Source organism: Equus quagga, chromosome 6 (genome assembly GCF_021613505.1).
Source record: "Equus quagga isolate Etosha38 chromosome 6, UCLA_HA_Equagga_1.0, whole genome shotgun sequence".
NCBI lineage: Eukaryota > Metazoa > Chordata > Mammalia > Perissodactyla > Equidae > Equus > Equus quagga.
In genome coordinates, this window is record NC_060272.1 from 32,018,566 (window position 1) to 32,037,670 (window position 19,105).

The following is a 19,105-nucleotide window of genomic DNA, read 5'->3' on the forward strand; positions in this document are numbered from 1 at the left end:
AAACAAGCAATACAGCACTGACGAAAGGACAGGGAATTCCCAGGAGAGCACAGGAGGACAGCTGTGCGCACGCCTGCAGAGGACCAGTGCAGACTGGGGCAAGAGAACAGAGGGCACCACCAGGAGGAACAGTTAAAAAACAAAACAGAAACTCTCAGTGGATTTATATCTAACTGTACCAAGGATGGTTCATTTGGAGAGTTTGGGGATAACTTAACAAGAAACACCAAAAAGAGCAAGTAAGTGTGTTTTTACAATTAACTCCAGAAAAAACAAAAAGTTAGATGAAAAAACAAAACATGATGATAAAATATTGCATGGCTTAGATATGACTATTTCTATCGTAATCGATATTGATGTATCCTAAAATTGATAAAAAGCTACATGGGAGGCTAGACAGAGAAAAAATATAAGAGGGAGGGGGGTTAAAGAATTAAACCTTCACCATCCACAGGAGAAACTGACAACTCAAGCAACAACCAAACAGGCATGGAATTTAAAGAGAGGAAAACAGCAAAACCGAAGCAAACAGCTTTTGTTAAGTAACCACGTCTAGGTAATAACATAGGCATGGGAGAATAGGGTAGCAATCTGCTATTTTCCTTACAATACCCATAAGATTAATACTTTCTAAACTGTAGATATATTGCTTTCTAAAATAGAAGTTAAATTTAAAAAAATTTTCATCCAATGAACAAATTATAATCAGTGACATCTTATCTCATAAGGGGACCACGGATTACGGATCTTTGGAACAAAAGTATCTAGTCTCACAGCAACAGAAGATTTAGATTTATATACAAATTTAGCAAAAGACTAATTTTAGTTTTGAAGAGCTAGTTCTCTGGTTAAACTCTCTTATGTGAAATTTAAATATATTACATCATGAATAAAACTGCAGCACGTCAATTCAGGTCCTCATGACCTCACAATTCTGCTCTAACCCCCTGTCAAAGAAAGGAAAATTAGATAATCAAGCACTTAGTCTAAAATCTCAAAAGCAACCAGCAATTAGGATTATTTACATTAAATTTAACAAAGCCTCTCCTCTATCTTTTTTTTAACTCAACCTTATATGTAAATCTGACTTGTGTGCAAATGAACTAAGGCAGGGGTCAAACCTTGGCCTGGGTGGCCCAAATCCAACCTGCCCATTTTTGTTACACCCACCAGCTAGGAATGGTTTTTACCTTTTTTTTTAATAGTTAAAAAAAAAAAAATCAAAAGAAGAATATATTTTGTGATGTATGAAAAAAATCACATGAAATTCAAATCTCAGTGTTCACAGATAAAGATTCAATGGGACATGGCCTTGTACATTAATTACTGCATCTACGGCTACTTTCTAGTGATGGCAGAGATTGTATGGCCTGCAAAGTCTCAAATGTTTACTATCCGGTCCCTTTCAGAAAAAGTTTGTTGACCCCTGAACTTTTTAGAGGACTCTAGTTTTGAATTTCATTTGAATTGTCTTCCAAATGAAATTGAGCCAAATTCATATATACAAATGTACATATACAAAGTCCTTGAATCAAGCATGTTTGAATAAAGAACCTTAGAGGTGGTCTTAGCTCTCTTCTAGAGAGAGAAAAGTCCAGTGGGATATAATGGTTTGCTTAGGGTCACTCAGGGAAATGGAAACAGAATCATCTGGAGTCTCCTGACTCGGAGATCGTTGCTCCCTTAGATAAGCATCTGTCACCAAGTTAACCCTAATACTCCTTTGTTCCTACTCCACTCTTCGACTTTCTACTATTGCTAATTAACTTACTTCGTTTTAGTCAAAATGTTAAAGCATGCTTTTTAATTTGACCTTCTCCAAATATTTAAAACAGATTTCTGTTGATATTTACTTATGACTGTGCCAAAAAAGCGTAACAAATACTGGTTAAGGACAGTCTGGTGTGAGGGAGACCCAGGCTCTGGCTCTGCCCCCGGGGTATCACTGTGGCCTCTTGACCCTCTGAATTTCTCTAAACTGCACCTTTCTCATCTCTAAAAGCTAGTGTAGGACCTACCTTAGATGAATGTAGTTAGATCCAATAAAATGGAGGATGTCAAAACTAATGCACTAACCATCACAGAATTAAGAGCTCAAGAAATGTTACCTTTATACTTTGTCTTACCAGGTCCAAATATTTTATAACCATTCCTGAAGAGCCTCAGAAGGAGTGTTCTCAAACTTCAGCGTACCCAAGAATCACACTGGGGAACTTGTCAGAGCAGATGCCCCTGAGCTACTGTGATTAATCTGGCCCGAGTGGAAATCTGCATTTCCAAGCTCAAGCATGATTTGGATACAGGCATGGAATAGAAACAGTGTTCCCAGATAATGAAACAGATAGCAAGAGGCTAAGAGACAAGCTAAGGCCTAAATAATCACAACCTTAATTAAGTAGTCTACTTTATTAAAATAGCAAGGAGCTGAGTACTACTAATTCCTTTTGCTGTTTTTCCTTCTACAACAGTTCTAATTTTTTTTTTTACTTATACTTATGTTGGGCTCCATAAATTAACCAATGTTACAAACAATATGAGGATTATTTCCCAGTTTATAAAGGTTAGGGCTTTCAGTTATACATCCTTAAACATTTAAGGAACTCAAAAAGGTCAGTACTCAGGTCCCAACGGAACCTCAGTTTTCTATCTTAGAATTCAGTCACATGACCTTGGCACCATCCCCAGAGAACTTAAGACTGACTCATTTTACTTATTGGTAGACAGAAAGAAAAAAACAGAGAGAAAAATACATATTCCTACTTTACAACACAAACTAAAACAAGCTAAAAATCTGGCCAAAATCAAGCACAAAACTAAATGTATTCTATACTGAGAAACCCTATGTGTAATATATGTGAAGTGAACAACACACAGCAGCCACACCTCTGGGTAAGGTTTTTCCATTTAAGTGTCTCTTCCAAAACTAGCGACAAAAAAGGTGACAGTAGCAAGAGTTTGAGAATGTAAATGTACAGGGTCGCAGTTACCTTGCTCCAGTCTAAAGCACAGGGAACGCCTTGCTGCTTCCATCTCCGGAGTCGGATTATCTAGGACGTGTCTACACCACTGCAAGGGGCTCAGGGACTTCTCTGATGACGAGAATGTCTTTGAAGAGCCAGTGTATAACCTTAAAAAAAGAAATCTACATTATAGGTATTATATAGGTACACAGAGATCACCTCTCTTCTAGAGAAAACAACATGCATTTAATAGTTTCTATTGAAAACAGAACTCAAATTTGATTACTTCAAATACCAAAATTATTTTTTAACAGGCAAATATCCCCAAATAGAATATGACACTTTCTGTAGCCTGGTGGGAAGAAGGACTTCAAAAAACTGTGAAACTCTCCGAGTCAGAGATCGGGGCTTATGTTACTGAGCTAACCTTGAAAGGGCACCTCGATGATCCGACGACCTCACTTACATTTCTAGAAACGAACATTTTCGTCTCTTTCTTTGGCAACAGAATCTTATGTGAACTTGGGTTAATGTATGTAAACATGATGTGCCAAACAAGGCAAATCTTAAGTGCTTTTTAAAAAAATACGTCTAAAATAAGTGAAAGTCAGTTCTTTATTGATTCTCTCAATGCTTAAATAACCAGATATTTCCCATCTCAAATCTATACTAAACTTGGCATGTGCTTCTTTCTCATTAAAGCCAAACAAACAGCTTTCAAAGATAATTTTAGAAGAGTCCACTTTCAGCATCTATACTATTACACAGTAATGGTTAGGATTCAAAATAACCACCGTGAGGCACTGTAAGTTAAAACAAAGATCTCACTGAGAGACTGTGCTAAGGTAAATTTTATAATATTTTCAGTGACAAGGTTATGCACAAAGGCTTCTCTTGAGGATTAACCAACAGTTGACTTAAAAAAGGAAGAAAGAAAATTATAGTCACTAGCTCCAGTAAGACCATGCTTTATAAAGCTATGTTCTAATTACAAATCTCATTAAAGTGATACTCCTTCAAACAAAGTTATCCTAACTCTAATGAGCACATTTTCGGGAAGTAATATACTTCATTATTCACTCTTTCACTGTTATAGTCAGGATTTCCACCTACTAGTATAAATTACCAGTTACACAAGATGGTTGGGCAAAGTACTATTCTTTGGTAAATTATTCTTACAGATGAAGGGTTGGCAAACTTTTTGTGCAAAGGGCCAGCTGGTAAATATTTAGGCTTTGTGGGCCACGCAGTCTCTGTCACAACTACTCAACTCCACGATGGCAGCCCAAAAGCATCACAGATGATATGTAAATGAGTAAGAATGCCTGTGTTCCTATAAACTTCATAGACATTGAAAGGTGAATTTCCCACAATTTTCACATGTCACGACATAGTATTCTTTTGATTTTTTTCCAATCATTTAAAAATGTAAAAATCTAGATGACCAGCCATACAAAGCAGGCAGCAGATCCAATTTGCCTGTGGGATACAGTTCGCTAACCTTTGCTACAGGTGAAGATTCTAAAATATCTTTTAATTGATATAATAGTAATCCTAATATATCATTCATCCCTTAGAGTATCGACCACAGTCCTGCCTTCATCAAGAGTAGATTGATTACAAATCCATAGTCCTGGGCCCCACCTCAGTCTACTAGGATAAGATTATTACCTACCTATGTAAATCCATCCCTTTCACCCTCCTTTGATAACAGACCCCTGATATAACTAGGTAGCTCTCCCTAGAACCTCCAAGGAAAGGCTAGTCAAGGCCAGTCATTCTCAATCTCTGATGTATCAAAATCTCTTAGAGGGCTGATTAAAACACAAATTGCTAACACCTGATTGCAGGCAGGTCTAACCTATCTGATTCAGTAGGTTTGGGGTGGAGTCAAAGAACCTGAATGTCTAACAAGTTTTCGGGTGATGCTGATATTGCTGTCAGGAGACCTCACCTGGAGATGGATGCGCTGGGCTAAGCCAATCATAGTAATTCCATTATTCCCATTTGCCCAATGACTGGTTTAGGAACAAGCGCTGGGCACAATCCTAGCCAATAAAAACTAAGGGGAAATATTCTGATGGGCAAGTTTCTCCTCATGTTTAAAGGAGTCACAAAATACCCCATTATATGCTGCCTACAAAATAGGCATTTCACATATCAAAAAACTACCCACAAAGAAAAGCCAAGCCCCAGAAGTTTTCACCGCTGTATTCTACCAAATATTTAAAGAAAAATACCAGTTCTTCAAACTCTTTCAAAAAACAGAAGAGGAGGGAACACATCCTAACACATTCTATGACACCAGTATTACTGATGCCAAAACCAGACACAGATGTTACAAGGAAAGAAATTAAAGACCAATATCCCTCATCAACACAGAAGCAAAAAGTCTAAATATTTTAGTAAATTGAGTCCAACCGTATATAAAAGGAATACTTCATCATTACCAAGTGGGATTTATCCCAGGAATGAAAAGTTGGCTTGACATTCAAATATCATTGTAACCTACCACATATACTAAAACAGACAAATCATAAGATAATCTCAATAGACAAAGAAAAGGACATCCACTCCTGACAAAAACTCTTAGCAAATTAGGAATAGAAGGTAACATCCTCAATCTGATTAAAGGCACCTACAAAAACAGCATCCTTAATGGTGAAAGACCGAACACTTTTCCCCTAATATCAGGAACAAGGCAAGGACTGGACATTCAAGCCAGTGCAATCAGGCAATAAATAAAAACATTTAGCGCCGGCCCGGTGGCGCAGCAGTTAAGTTGGCACGTTCCACTTCAGCAGCCCGGGGTTCGCCGGTTCGGATCCCAGGTGCAGACATGGCGCTGCTTGACACGCCATGCTGTGGTAGGGGTCCCAGATATAAAGTAGAGGAAGATGGGCACGGATGTTACCTCAGGGCCAGTCTTCCTCAGCAAAAGGAGGAGGATTGGAAGCAGTTAGCTCAGGGCTAATCTCCCCCCGCCCACCAAAAAAGATTTAGATTGGAAAGAAAGAAGTACATCTGTTTTTATTCGCAGATGACATGATCATCTCTGTAAAAAAAATCTGAGGAATCTACAAAAAAGATACTACAACTAATAAGTGAGTTTAGTAGCAGGATTGCAGGATACCAGATTAATATACAAAAATTAAAGATATTTCTATTAACAACAATCAGTATTTTTGAAATTTCACTTTCCATTTACAATAGCATAAAAAAACAGTAACATGCCTAGGATAAATCTGACAAAAGATGTCAAGACCCATACGCTAAAAACTACAAAACGCTATGGGAGAAATTAAAGAAGATTTACTAAATGGAAAGACAGACCACGTTCACGGGTTAGAAGACTTAATACTGTTAAGATGCCAATTATCCCTAAATTCATTTATATAATAAAATTAAAATCAAAATCTCAGCAGGCTTTTTATAGAAATGCAAAAGCTGATTCTAAAACTCATATGGAAATGCAAAGATCCTAGAATAGCCAAAACCACCTTTAAAAAACAATGATTTTGGAGAGCTACCACTAACTGATTGAGAGTTACTACAAAGCTACGATAAGCTACAATAATGAAGACAATATGGCACAAAGATAAACAGATCAATGGAAAAAAATAGATGGTCCAGAAATAGAATGACAAATACATGGCACACTGATTTCTGACCAAGTACAAAGACAATTCAATGAGGAAAAGACAGTCTCTTGAACAAATGCTGCTGGAAGAAATGGATATCCATATGCAAAATTAAGTAAACTGTGATCCACATTTCAAACAATATCTGAAGTTAACTCAAAACAGATCACAAAAATGTAAAACCTGAAACTATAAAACCTTTAGAAGAAACCATAGGTTAAAATATCTGTGTCCTTGTGTTGGCAAGTACTTCTTAGATACAACTTCTCAGACTGAAAGCATGATCCATAAAAGAAAAAAATTTATCAACTGGACTTCATCAAAACTGAAAGCTTTTCTCTTTCAAAGACACTATTAAGAGAATATACGACAAACCACAAATTAGGAGTACTTGCAAATGACATATCTGATAAAAGAAGTTGTAATTAGAATATATATAAGAAATTCTGGAAACTCAATAACAAGCAACCTAATTTTTTTTAAAAAGGGCAGGGGCTGGCCCAGTGGCATGGTGGTTAAGTTCGCACACTCCGTTTCAGCAGCCCATTGTTTGTAGGGTCGGATCCTGGGCCCAGACCTACACACCACTCATCAAGCCATCCTGTAGTGGCAGCATCCCACATAGAAAATAGAGGAAGACTGGCAGACACGTTAGCTTAGCAACAATCTTCCTCACACAAAAAGAGGGAGATGTTAGCTCAGGGCCAATCTTCCTCACCAAAAAAGAAAAAAAGTGGGGGACAAAATATTTGAATAAACATTTCACCAAAGATGATATATGAACAGCAAACAGGTATATGAAAAGATGCTCATCATTATTCGTTAGGGAAATGCTAACTAGAACCACAATGAGATACTACTACACATCTATTAGAATGGCTAAACTTAAAAAGACCAGCCATAGCAAGTATTGGTGATGAAGTGGTGCAACTGACACTCTCATACACTGCTGGTGGAAATGTAAGATGACATACCCACTTTGGAAAAGATTTTGGCAGCTTCTTAAAAAGTTAACATGAACCTACTCTTTGTACCAACCACTCAAAAGTCATTAAGTATTTACCCGAAAGACATGAATGCCATGTGTTCACATAAAGACTTATTTGTAATAGCCAAAAATTGAAAACAATCCAAATGTTCGCTAAAAGATGCATAGATACACAAACAGTTGTTATGTCCATACAATCTAATAGCTCTCATAATAAAAAGAAATGAACTATTGATTCATGTAACACAGATGAATTTCAAAATAATTATCTTGATTGAAAGAAGCCAGACCAAACCAAATAAATGAAACAAAAAAAAGTACATACTGTATGACTTCACTGATACGAAAGTTACAGAGAACGCAAACTAATCTAGACTGACAGAAAGCAGATCAGTGGTGCCTTGGTTGGAGGTGGGCAGGATCAGGAGAGAGGGAACACAAAGGGTCCCGAGGAACTTGAGGTTGGGATACACTGACTGCGGAGACAGTCCTATGGTCATATATGTATGTCACAACCTATCAAACAGGACATTTAAATATATATGGTCTATATTTCTTGTATAAGTTAATAAAGCTTTCCCAAAAGTCCTAAGACAGTAACTGGCTGCTTCTTGTCCTTCAGTGTTCTTACAACTTAAGGTTGGCACTGCCATCTACCATGTAGGTAAATCAGAAGCAGGTGCCACAGCCCTGATGTAAATAAGCCTCTAAATTAGTCAATTGGGCAACTTCCTTATCTTTAGTCTTTTTTAAATTAACAATTTTCCTCTCTGTTTAATACACACAAATTTATGTCACTGTCTGAGCCTTTGCTTGTTCTCAAATCCCTCTCAGCTACTATCTGAAGCACTGTTCTGCCCACTGCCTCTAGCATCCTACAGGACGACTGCTCGTATCTTCTGCTGCTGGAGCTTCCATCAACCTGCTTGTCTCAGGATTCCAGATAGTCCCACCAGTTTTGTTTTCTTTTGTTTTGGTTGCTTTTTGCTTGCAGGGAAACTCCACAGGAAGATTTCCTTAATCTCTCATGGCCTATGTAATATAGTTCTCTCACTTGACCACACACCCTCACAGCATATTCACAAGAAGTGCTCACTTCCCACAGGCATACTGATTGCTAAGCAACCCACTGTGTCATATTCATTTATGAGGATTCCTCTCTTTCATCCTCTATTGTCCATCGATGCTGTCTGGTACTTATGTCTCATCCCCATGTGCAGTTCACAGAACATTGGGAAGATCATGTGATTGAAAGCAGGGAATTCAACTGAAAGTCTGTGTAAGGAACAAGTGGAACCCCACATCTCCTCCTCTCCTCCATACAGCCAGTTCCACCACCCCTTCTCCATCATTAAGATCAGAGGCTTACTATGGCAACAGGCTGACTCAGAGAAACTCTGACTTCAGGGTCACCAAACTTAGATGAAGCACCTTCCTGAACCAGAGAGACTAAATCAAAATCTACATACCGACTAGTCAGAACCCAAGCCCCATTTTTCCTTTTACATTCCTAGAACGGACTGCCTTATTACTTACATCTCCCAGGAGTATAGAAGGTTTATGTCTGCAGCAACAGATGAACCCAAGAAAAGACCTAGAGATAACTGACTACCCACCCAATCACTAGTAGAGTGCACCAGTCAAAGAGCTCTAACACGCCAAGCTTTGGATCAACTTCAACACCTCCTTTGGGTATGAACAGACAACCAGAGACACCAGATAACTGAAATATCCTTTTAAATAAAACCCTGAGACTGGAAGTAGAGGAGAAAAACAATGCAGAGAACAGATGAAAAATCCAAGACAATGATAACTGATACTAAGAGAAAATGTTGCATTCACAAAACAAAAATAGGATATTAAAAAAGAAACAGTTTCTTCATTCTTGGCAAATGAAACTATTTAACTATTATAGCAGAAACGAAAGATTCAATAAGTGAGTTTGGAAGGTCAAGTTGAAGAAGTCACCCAGAAGCAAAAAAAGACAAAGATTAAGAATAGGAGAAGAGGTATAAAAAAACTAAATGATTGTACCAGGTGGGCCTACATCTGATTATTACAAGTTCTAAAACACACATGAAAATGGAGAGGAAATTATTAAAAAAAAAAAAAAAAAAAACGCAGAAAATGTCTCAGAATTGAAGGAAGGCCATAGGGTTCTAGAGTGAAAGCATCCACAAATATCCAGGACAACAAATGAATAGAGAGCCCTATATCAAGGTACAATGTGACATTTTAGAACACTAGGGACAAAGAAAGAAACCTAAAGAAAAAGTCAAGAGGGATTAGATACCCAAATCACAGTGCACTTCAGGAGCTATAAGATAACAGAAATTAGAACAAAATGGAACAATGCCTTTAAACATGGGGGAAAACAACTGACTTAGACTTTTATAGCCACCCCAAATATGAGTCTCATATGAAGATGTTTTCAGATATGCAAGATTTCAAAGTGTACTTCTCATGCATGTCCGCTTTCTCAGAAAGCCACTGGAGGCTGTGTCCCACCTAAAGAATAAATGAAATATGAAGACAAAGGATTTAAGAAAGAGGAGATCCAACACTGGCAAGAAACCAAAGAAATTCCCACGACAATAGCACTGTGCATTCAGCAAACAATCAAGACTTGAGCAATGGGATTAAAACTTCCAGAAGGGATGGCACCACAAAATAAATTTTCAAAAACAGATTTAAGAGGTTATCAAATGTGTCTGATCTTGAGAATCTTCATGACTCCATTAGAGTGTCTGGAGAAATAATCAGTAAAAAGGGATTAAAGAAAGTGAAAGGGAAAAAGAGAGGCCATTATTAACTCTTGGAAGAACAAAGGAATTAGAGAAAATAAATGTAACATATATTAACGGCGCTCAGCTAGTAACAGTTATAATCCTACCACTAGCATTACATATGACTTAATAGAAAAATTATGAAAAAGGAAAGGAGAGATGGTGGTTGGAGGGTGAGAAAGAGAGAGCTTGGTCTTCATCTTCCAAAATAAGTCAACAGATGTCTAAGATCACATGGCTTAAAGACTGTTTACAAACAACAAAAGAAAACAGCTAGAGGACGATAAAGCGATGCCGATGTGGAGGACATGGAGGCAGGAAAGAGTAGAGGACTACTGCCTTCTGTAATAAGCCCTGCTATAGATGAGTTTTTGAACTACTTACATCCTATTTATTGTCCTACTTTGATAAAACTTTGAAGCACTATGCAAATATATGGTAATTTTCAGAGTCAGTCTGCAAACAATGTATCCAGAATAGCTTTGAGTCTACTATTTCTACAGCTAGGCCTAGAGCTGGATTTAAAGAAAGAAAAAGGGCAGTTCGTTATGGAGTCACGTATGAGATCTACATAGAGATCATACAGCTACAAACATACAACATATCTCCAAAATCAGACGAGCAAGGTAAAACCCGTATTTCTCCTAAATGGTTTTAATCTTCTAAAAAGTCACAAAAAATCACCTTATTCATGGTCATCACAATGCCAGCAACATTTACAATACCCTATTTTGCCATCATTAATACAACATACCTCCTAGTGACTTACAAACTACTCTTTCAACTTCCATAATTTCACTGATGGTGAATTGGAATCTGGCAGAAATATGTGAAAAACCTTAGTCGAAAACTTGAGAATTCTTTGAATATTAGAAAAGCTATCATTTGAAATCTCACTCTGATTTTCTTTAATGTTTCTTCAATAACTTCCAAAAACATATAACTAGAAACTATTATCTTTCTCATAGAATCTATTCCATACATTTCATATTCTGGACGCTCTGGCTGAATACATGTGCTAACACTGGGAGTTCAGAAATAATACAAAGCCCACTAGAATAACCCTGAATGCTTCAAATTACATATTACAACTGTCTAGAAAAATAGTCTCAGTTATTTTCAAGCAAACATTTGGTTCTAAAGTCATCCCTTTGCAGATAACACAAAAACAAGTGGTACAGCAATATGCATGCACACACACGTTACATGCCTGTCACTGAAAAGCAGTATGTGGCAACTTGCAGAGAAGTAATTTTCAGAGCCTTCAATCACCCAAATTTTATTGTAAGGAAAGTTAAAACATCAGCACTGATGAACACAATGAATCCATCCTTATTCAGCTTAAACAGTGTTGGATTCACTAGCACCTGCTAGGGTCAAACTGCAGAAGACACTTACCACTTACTCACCAGGCTACCGAAAGGATACATGAAGTCCAGATTTTAGTTACTGAGCTGTCCTACAGCAGACTCTCCCCGCTCCCTCCACAGGTAGATCTAAACTTGTTTCAGAGTCTCACGGTAGTGTTTCAAAGTTACTCATTTACAAGACACATCAGCACAGACTTCAGTCAACTCCAACTGCTCCCAGAAAACACTTCACATTTTCAATTAGCGCTGTCAGAAAGTGAAGCGCCCTCTGGTCTTTTCACTGAAAATCAATTATGCAAAAAAACAGTTTAGGTGGTCTAATTTCGCTGTGCCATATGTATAGTACAAGGTGTTCAACAGCTTTGATGAAGAACTGGCAATGATTTTAGCCAGCTGTCCGGGGTCTTGGTGTTACACATGGAACATGAATATCTCATTCATTAAATTTTCATTAATTTGTATGTATCACCATTTCCCCCTTGTATAATTAAGAACTTTTCTCCTGTCCTTTCCAGTTGGGCAAGTTTAAAATCCCTGCCACATCTCTTTTCCATAAGTCTCAATATTTTGTTAATTGCCATTCCACTAAAACAAACGTCTCCTTATACAGCTGTATTTTATATGAGCTGGCATGTTTTAATCTTGGCATTTTCTGAATGTAGACTTGTCTTCCTAGTTGAGGAGTACATGACCTGACTTTCCCCAGCACTACACTATCTACAGAGAACTGTGCTCTTCCACCTGTTTTCTCCATTTTGCTATCAAACAGTATAAACTGGAGTTTTTCTAACTTTGGCCATAACACACAATACGTTTACTATTTTAACTAATGACACAGACACATAAAACTGAAATAAGTTTAATCAAGACAAGTTTGTATTGTAAGATACAATGCCCTCTGATCCTGATTTTATATTCTACTGCATTTCATTTAAAAAAACTGTTGGTCACTCTATTGAGTTGACTTTATAACCCACTAATGGGTCACAACCATGCTTGTGGCGGAAAAAAGATCAATGGTGTAAATACTTCTGAATCAGTGTAAATAATCTGAATTTTAGCCTTAATTATTTCGGTAAATAATGGAGAGTCTGCATAAGTCATTTCACCTTGGAGCTTCAGTCCTTCAACAACGAATAAGAACACTGAAACAGGTCATGAGAAGGTCCAGTATGCAGTGACTGACTTACTGCTGCCAGTGCCCCCTCACTGCCACCTCCTATCAATCTGATTTCCTCTGCTTGCACCCTGGTGCTTCTCAACCTGTGACACTGGGACAGAGATCCTTAAAACATCCTTCTGCAGAGATTGGCAAAACATCCAGCTACACCAAGTCCCAGGTACAGCACCATGACTTTAGTCCTGTTGAGCTTTTTATTGGCTCCTAATACTCAGAGTTTCTCCACATTACTTTCTAGCCTACGGTCTTCTGGAGAGCTAAGGCTGTCAGATTAGCAGTACGATAACTGAAGAATCGGTACAGCAGGATGTGAACTTTGCGATGGCACTGTAATATCTGGACCTAAGAATAAGGTTCTGGAACTGCTTTAATTAATCAGCTTTAACTGTCTGCGATATTTAATTCTAGCAGCACCATGCTAAGATAACCAGGTTGCGTTAAGGCAAAATTAAATACTTTAAATTCAACTGAGATAAATATTTGAAGAAATAAGACAAAGCTTTTCATCAAAATGAGAAGCAAAACACACCATTCTTCTTACAAAGATTTTTTTTTAATAAATAGGGAATATTACAGATTAAATAATTGGAAATTATTTTGGAATAAAGACCTGAGACACCTGACTGATCATTCATTAACTAATGAACTATCATCAAGCAAATGCTTCTACTATTCACTGTGTTCCTTCTTCATGTAATTCTTGAGCCAAGTGTTGTCCAGATTAATAAAAGGTGACTAGTTACACTCTATGGTTTTATTAGGAAAAAATAAACTTACATAAAAGAACTTCTAAAATGTTCAATGATTAATCTACATTTGTGAACTTTCTTTCCTGAAGATATGACATTTTAGCAGGAAGTACTATTGTAATAAATTATCAAACATCAATTTTGTTTAACCCATTAGGATGAAATCATGATAAAAATTTATGAAAAATTGCAGGTGATACCGTTAACAGTAACTTGGTGCTTAATATTGTTACTTTACAATGATGCAATTGTTACAAGGAGACAAAGAGGTTGAAGATGTGTTCAATGAAAAGTATGTGTAAAAAAAAACCTGATGTATATATATTTGCATATTGATTCATATAATTATATTTTTATCTTGAAGAATCAACAGAATAATAACCAAGTTAACTATGAGTCATGATAACAAATGGGACAAGAGGGAAGTTTTTTTATTTGTGACCTTATACTCACTTCTGTGTGTGTGTTTTTTAACGAAAATATAAAACTTCTAAAATATTTTTTAAATAATCAAGTATGTATTATTCACTACAGTTCTTTCCTAATAAACACAGGAAATGAAAATAAGTTGCCTTCCTGCAAACATATAAGGGAATCCATATGAAAAGCACCCTGTGAGAGCACAGGACAGGGACACGTACACCCTGCAGTGATGAAGTCACTTCAGAGGGTTTTGCGAGCATTAACAACTGTGTTAAACCTTGAAAATTAAACCTTCTTGATTATTTGTCCACCAGTAGGCCAAACACTGCAATGCAAAAAGATCTTAATGTATAAAATGTGATGACCAAAGTCTTCTGTAAATCAGGTGACCCTAAAAAAAATCTGAAGTCCACCTCACTAAGATTAATGATCCCTCCCTGTTTTTCCACCTGGGATTCTAATCCTAGATTTGTTTTGAGGAAGACACTCTATAAATAGTGTGCCATTTGTCTACAGAAACACTTGTAAAGTGTCAAGGCATTGATTTATTTATTCACCTACACTTGATGAGTAAAATTAGTAGAACCTGCTAAAAATTTAGATTTGTCTCAAACCATTTTAAGTGCTAATAGGCTAATCCCACTAAGTAGGTGATTTTTTTTAAAGTTAGCTATTTCAATGCTATTTTGATTAAAAAAATAAACCTACAGAAGGAAAGCCTAGATATCAAAATGCTAGCAACAGGTGGATGATAACTAAATATGGTAGAAGTCCATTCAAAAGATGATATTACAAAAAAAAAAAGAGATGATATTACAAGTATACTAACTACATATGTACTATCACCAATCCATCACTTTATTTTATAAGTGTGTCATAATAAATTCAAAGCTGCTAATCTTTTTAAAACATAGGATTGATTGCCATCAAAAATACAAACAAGCTGTCTTCTACTATTTAAGTACATATCTTCAGAAAAGGCCAACGGGGGACTAAATCAATCTAAAATAATTTGAAAGTGGCATAACGGCTTAGAGTTATTAGTGATAACCTAAGAATCATCATGAGAGCACGCTCCAGTACCATATTCAGGCTGAAACTGAGATTACAATACAGCCCACGCTCTACAAAAATAAAAGTGTAGCTTCTACACCTTTATGAATGGCTTAAAGTTTAAGAAAGGGGTGAGTTGTTGTGGTTTTCACAACGTGAGCTACCTGCACATCTGCCAAAACGTAAAGTACTGAAGGGAGGATGAATACGCCTTTATTGTAGCTCTAAACATTTTAATTCTCAGAATCAAACCAACTGTAAAAGTACAGTTAGTGTACTTTACACTTCGAGTTCTCACGTAAGAGTGTAAGGGAAAAGGAACACCAGAGCCCCAGTAGGAAACCAGTAAGGTTCTCCATATCCCACTCCCTCCCGTGCCATCATGCAACAGGAACACAAAGAAAGTGAGGAAAATCCAGCTTGGAAAAACAGGAAGGATCTTAAACAAAAGGACCTAAGATAAAAAGATACACGGAGGACTATTATTCCTGCCACTATGTTGAGGTGAATGCTGTTCATTTTCCCCGCATGAACCTAAACTGCACCTTATCTGAAGCTTCTACTCATCTGACCACATCACACTACCTCTAGTGACCGGGAAAAACACATGAACCACCCAAAAGAAGTCGGTCATGAAATGACTACTACTCCCTGAGCAAGTAGCATGAAAAACAAAGGAATCAGAACCGCCCCCCAAAGTTACTCATTGAGGGAAAGTAGAGCTAGCCAGATTTGAAGGAAGTAAATGCTGCCAGCCTCAAGTTTTCTGACAACCATCTTAAAGTTTCTCAAAAATAAACCTTCTCTAATCTCACCTTCCTTTAATCACCAGTTGAATTTTAAAAATTAAAGAAAGCTCCCTGGTTCCTGGATAACAGAGCGCCTTCAAGCTGCCCACTCCATTCTCTGAAAAGCCCTCATCTTTTACACCATCACTGATGGAAAAGCCAGTGAGCTCAGCACATTTTAAAAAGCCAGTCTCTCAAACGAGAAGCTATCAGAGAAAATGCAGCGAATGAGGACACACAACTGCACAACTCAAACCACAAGAACGCATCTCCAAGGAGACATCGATCCGATTCACCAGGCGGCTTGAGATGCCACAGGAAGAGGGACAACACGCAAATCCTGTCCAGCGTTCGTTTGAGAGGAAAGCACAGTAACGTCGCAGGCGGAGGCCAACCTCTACCCATCCCCCGCCACTCCCAAAAAAGATTGGGAAAAAGCGCAGGACTGAGCCACAAAAAGATAGCATGGATTTTGCAGTTAATGATAACGAGGACCTTGGGACCCAATAATCAGCAAACAGCAGAACACAGGAGATGGAGAGGACCCGTTCATCTCCAGCTGGGTCAACCTGAGCTATTAGAAAAGAGGTTTCCGCCCTCGTGACAAGCCCCCGCTCGTCGCCCAGCTCGCCACCTGCCAGGCCACCATGTCCGGGGGCAAAGGCGAGGTCCCCTCTCCCTTCCTGCCCACGCCCTCCCGGGGTCTCCGGGTCGCGGGTCCTGGGGCGGGAGCGGAGCGAGGCAGTACCAGGTGTAGTCGTCCTCGTCCCGCCAGGCGGCCACGCTCTCCAGGTCCAGCGGCTCCACCTCGTCCAGCAGCGTGGGGGGCGGCGGGGGCGGCGAGGGCGGCGCGGCGGCGACCCCCGGCGGGGTCCCCGCGCCCCCCGGCTCCGGCCCGCCGCTGCCCGCGCCGAAGAAACCCGCCGCCGGCTTGAAGTAGACGAAGGGCGCCTCGGGGGGCTGCGCCAGGCTGCAGAGTAGGGAGGGCGCCGGGCTGGGCAGGCAGTAGGTCCCCGAGAACGCGGGGCTGGAGCCGCCGCTGCCGCCGCCGCCCCCGGCACCCAGCGCCAGCCCGAGCCCCAGGGGGCTCCCCGAGGCGGCGGCGGCGGCTGGGGGGCTCCGTGGACCCAACGGGCTGCAGGCCCCGGCAGGGGGCGGCGCGGCGGGCGGCGGTGGCGGCAGCAGCAGCAGGTGCGGGGCGGCGGCCGCGCTGGCAGCCCGGCTCCGCAGCTGCTCGTTCTGCTTCTCCAGCTTGCGCACCAGCTCCTGCAGCTTCTTCACCTCCAGCTCCGCGTTCACCACCGGCCCGGAGCCCGCTCCGGAGCCGCCCCCCGCCGAGGCGCATTTCACCTGCTCCGCCATCATCGTGGGTCCCCAGGGCTCCGTGGCCGCCGGGGGTGCGCGCCGCTGCGCGGGCTCTTTGGGCCGCGGGAAGGCTACAGCTTCTCTCCTGCCGCCCCAGCCCGCGGGCCCGACTACGCCAGGGCTGAGAGCGAGCCGGCTGTGCGCATCAGCACTGGGCCCTCGCCCGGGGCCGAGGCAGTCGCCGCCGAGCCGCTCTGCACATGCTCAGAGCGTCCCTCCAGTCCCCTGGGCGCCGCGGCGGCTCCGGGTTTTAGCCGCGGCCCCGGGGCGGGGCGGGGCGCGGGCGCTCGGTGGGCGGGGCCGGGGGCAGAGGACCTGCCTGGGGCTGAGGCACTGCGGAGGGGCGGGGCAGGCTGCGCAGGCTGGGGTCCTGGGGCCGCTGCCCCCGCCCACGCTACATAATCCCAGGAGCCTGATTGGACCCGGCCTGAACTTTCCCGCCAGAGGCGCTTCCTCCGGCTGCTGCGGAGGGGGCGAGTTGCGCGCGGCTCCGAGCCGGGGGCGGAGCTCCAAAGACGCCGCGGCAGGTGCCTACCCTGGAGCGGTGCGCCTAGTGCCCGCTAGTTTGCTCTCTTCCGCGAGCGCTGTTATGCTTAACGACCTTATCCGCTGGCCACTAGCAATGAAACTTATAGAGAACCAAAAGGCCGGGGAACATTATCCTAAGAACCGAAAAGTAAATATGTGGAAGAGAAAGGCTTTGAGACGGTGCTATTAATCCACTACTTGGTAATACGGAAACAAAATGGTGGGAGTCCTCTCGAGAGGCCAAGGAAAAGGAAGAAATCCCTCACTAAGAGGGGGAGAGTGGCCAGATGCTAAAGAGCCAAGTGTTCACTTTATTGTAAAATAGTCAAATTTGAACTATTCTGTTACCACCAATGTTTGCCCCAATAAAACGAGCATTTTTTTCATATTATATATATTCATACATTCATTAAACAAAAGATCTTTGAGCACCGAACTCTTGTGCCAGACATCATTCTAAGACTTGGCCATGCAAGCAGTGAACAAAACAGGCAAAATCGTTGTGGGAGAAACATGAGTAAAATTGTATAGTGCTCCATCTGTTTAATAATTTACAAGCTATTGAGGTCAGACTTACTGCAGGGAGGGGGGACAGAAAAACCCCAAAACTCTGCCCCAATATCCCTAATCTCTCTGCCGAACCTGCTCTTTCTTACGTCTTTTGGAAACCATTGGCAAATCTGCTTTTAAAAGAGCGGGTGGGGGGTGCTTTTAAGCAGAAGAATTAAATTGTTTGATTCAATTAATATTCACCTAGCATTTTGAGTGTTTAACACAATCAGAAAAGTCTGAGATGTTATTATGAGAAAAGTCCACACAACTGGTTCTCATCCCCAGATGACATACTATGTAGCGAAGGTCCCTGCTCAGGGACTTTACATTCCGATCTTTGTGACTATGTACCGCATCCCTCTGGAACTGCTGGCACATTGTATCCATTGGTTTAGATATGGCTCTGTGCCTTCCTGCTCAGAAACACTTGTGTCTTCTCAGTTGTCAATTTATATCTCTGGCTTCTGTGCGTAGGGTGGATGTTCTGCATTTAACTTGCTTGGTGGGAGCTCCCATGAATTAGATAACTATGTGTAGTAACTACCCCAAACCTTCCTATTTGGTGTCCCAGCTTGCTAGACCACCACTCAACCACCTGTATCACCCATCACCTTTCCGAGGTTTGGTCTATCTTCTGGATATTCTGGTTATTACTAAAACCTGGAGAAGTGGAGTAATACTACTGAAAGTCCTAACAGAAGAATCTATTGAAAGATTTTTCC

General features: G+C 40.5%; 1 protein-coding gene across 2 annotated transcripts in view; it reads right to left on the minus strand.

Annotated features, from left to right (window-relative positions):
- Positions 1-17,471, minus strand: part of SLAIN1 (SLAIN motif family member 1) — a 56,568-nt gene extending 39,097 nt beyond the window's left edge. For both annotated transcript variants that reach the window (XM_046664663.1, XM_046664662.1), the window contains exons 1-2: positions 16,687-17,471; positions 2,988-3,127 (exon numbers count right to left, since the gene is read on the minus strand). In XM_046664663.1, coding sequence (XP_046520619.1) covers positions 2,988-3,127; positions 16,687-17,303 — 757 coding nt within the window. In that variant the 5' untranslated portion in view covers positions 17,304-17,471. The remainder of the gene's footprint in view (positions 1-2,987; positions 3,128-16,686) is intronic.
- Between the last annotated feature and the right edge of the window lie 1,634 nt (positions 17,472-19,105).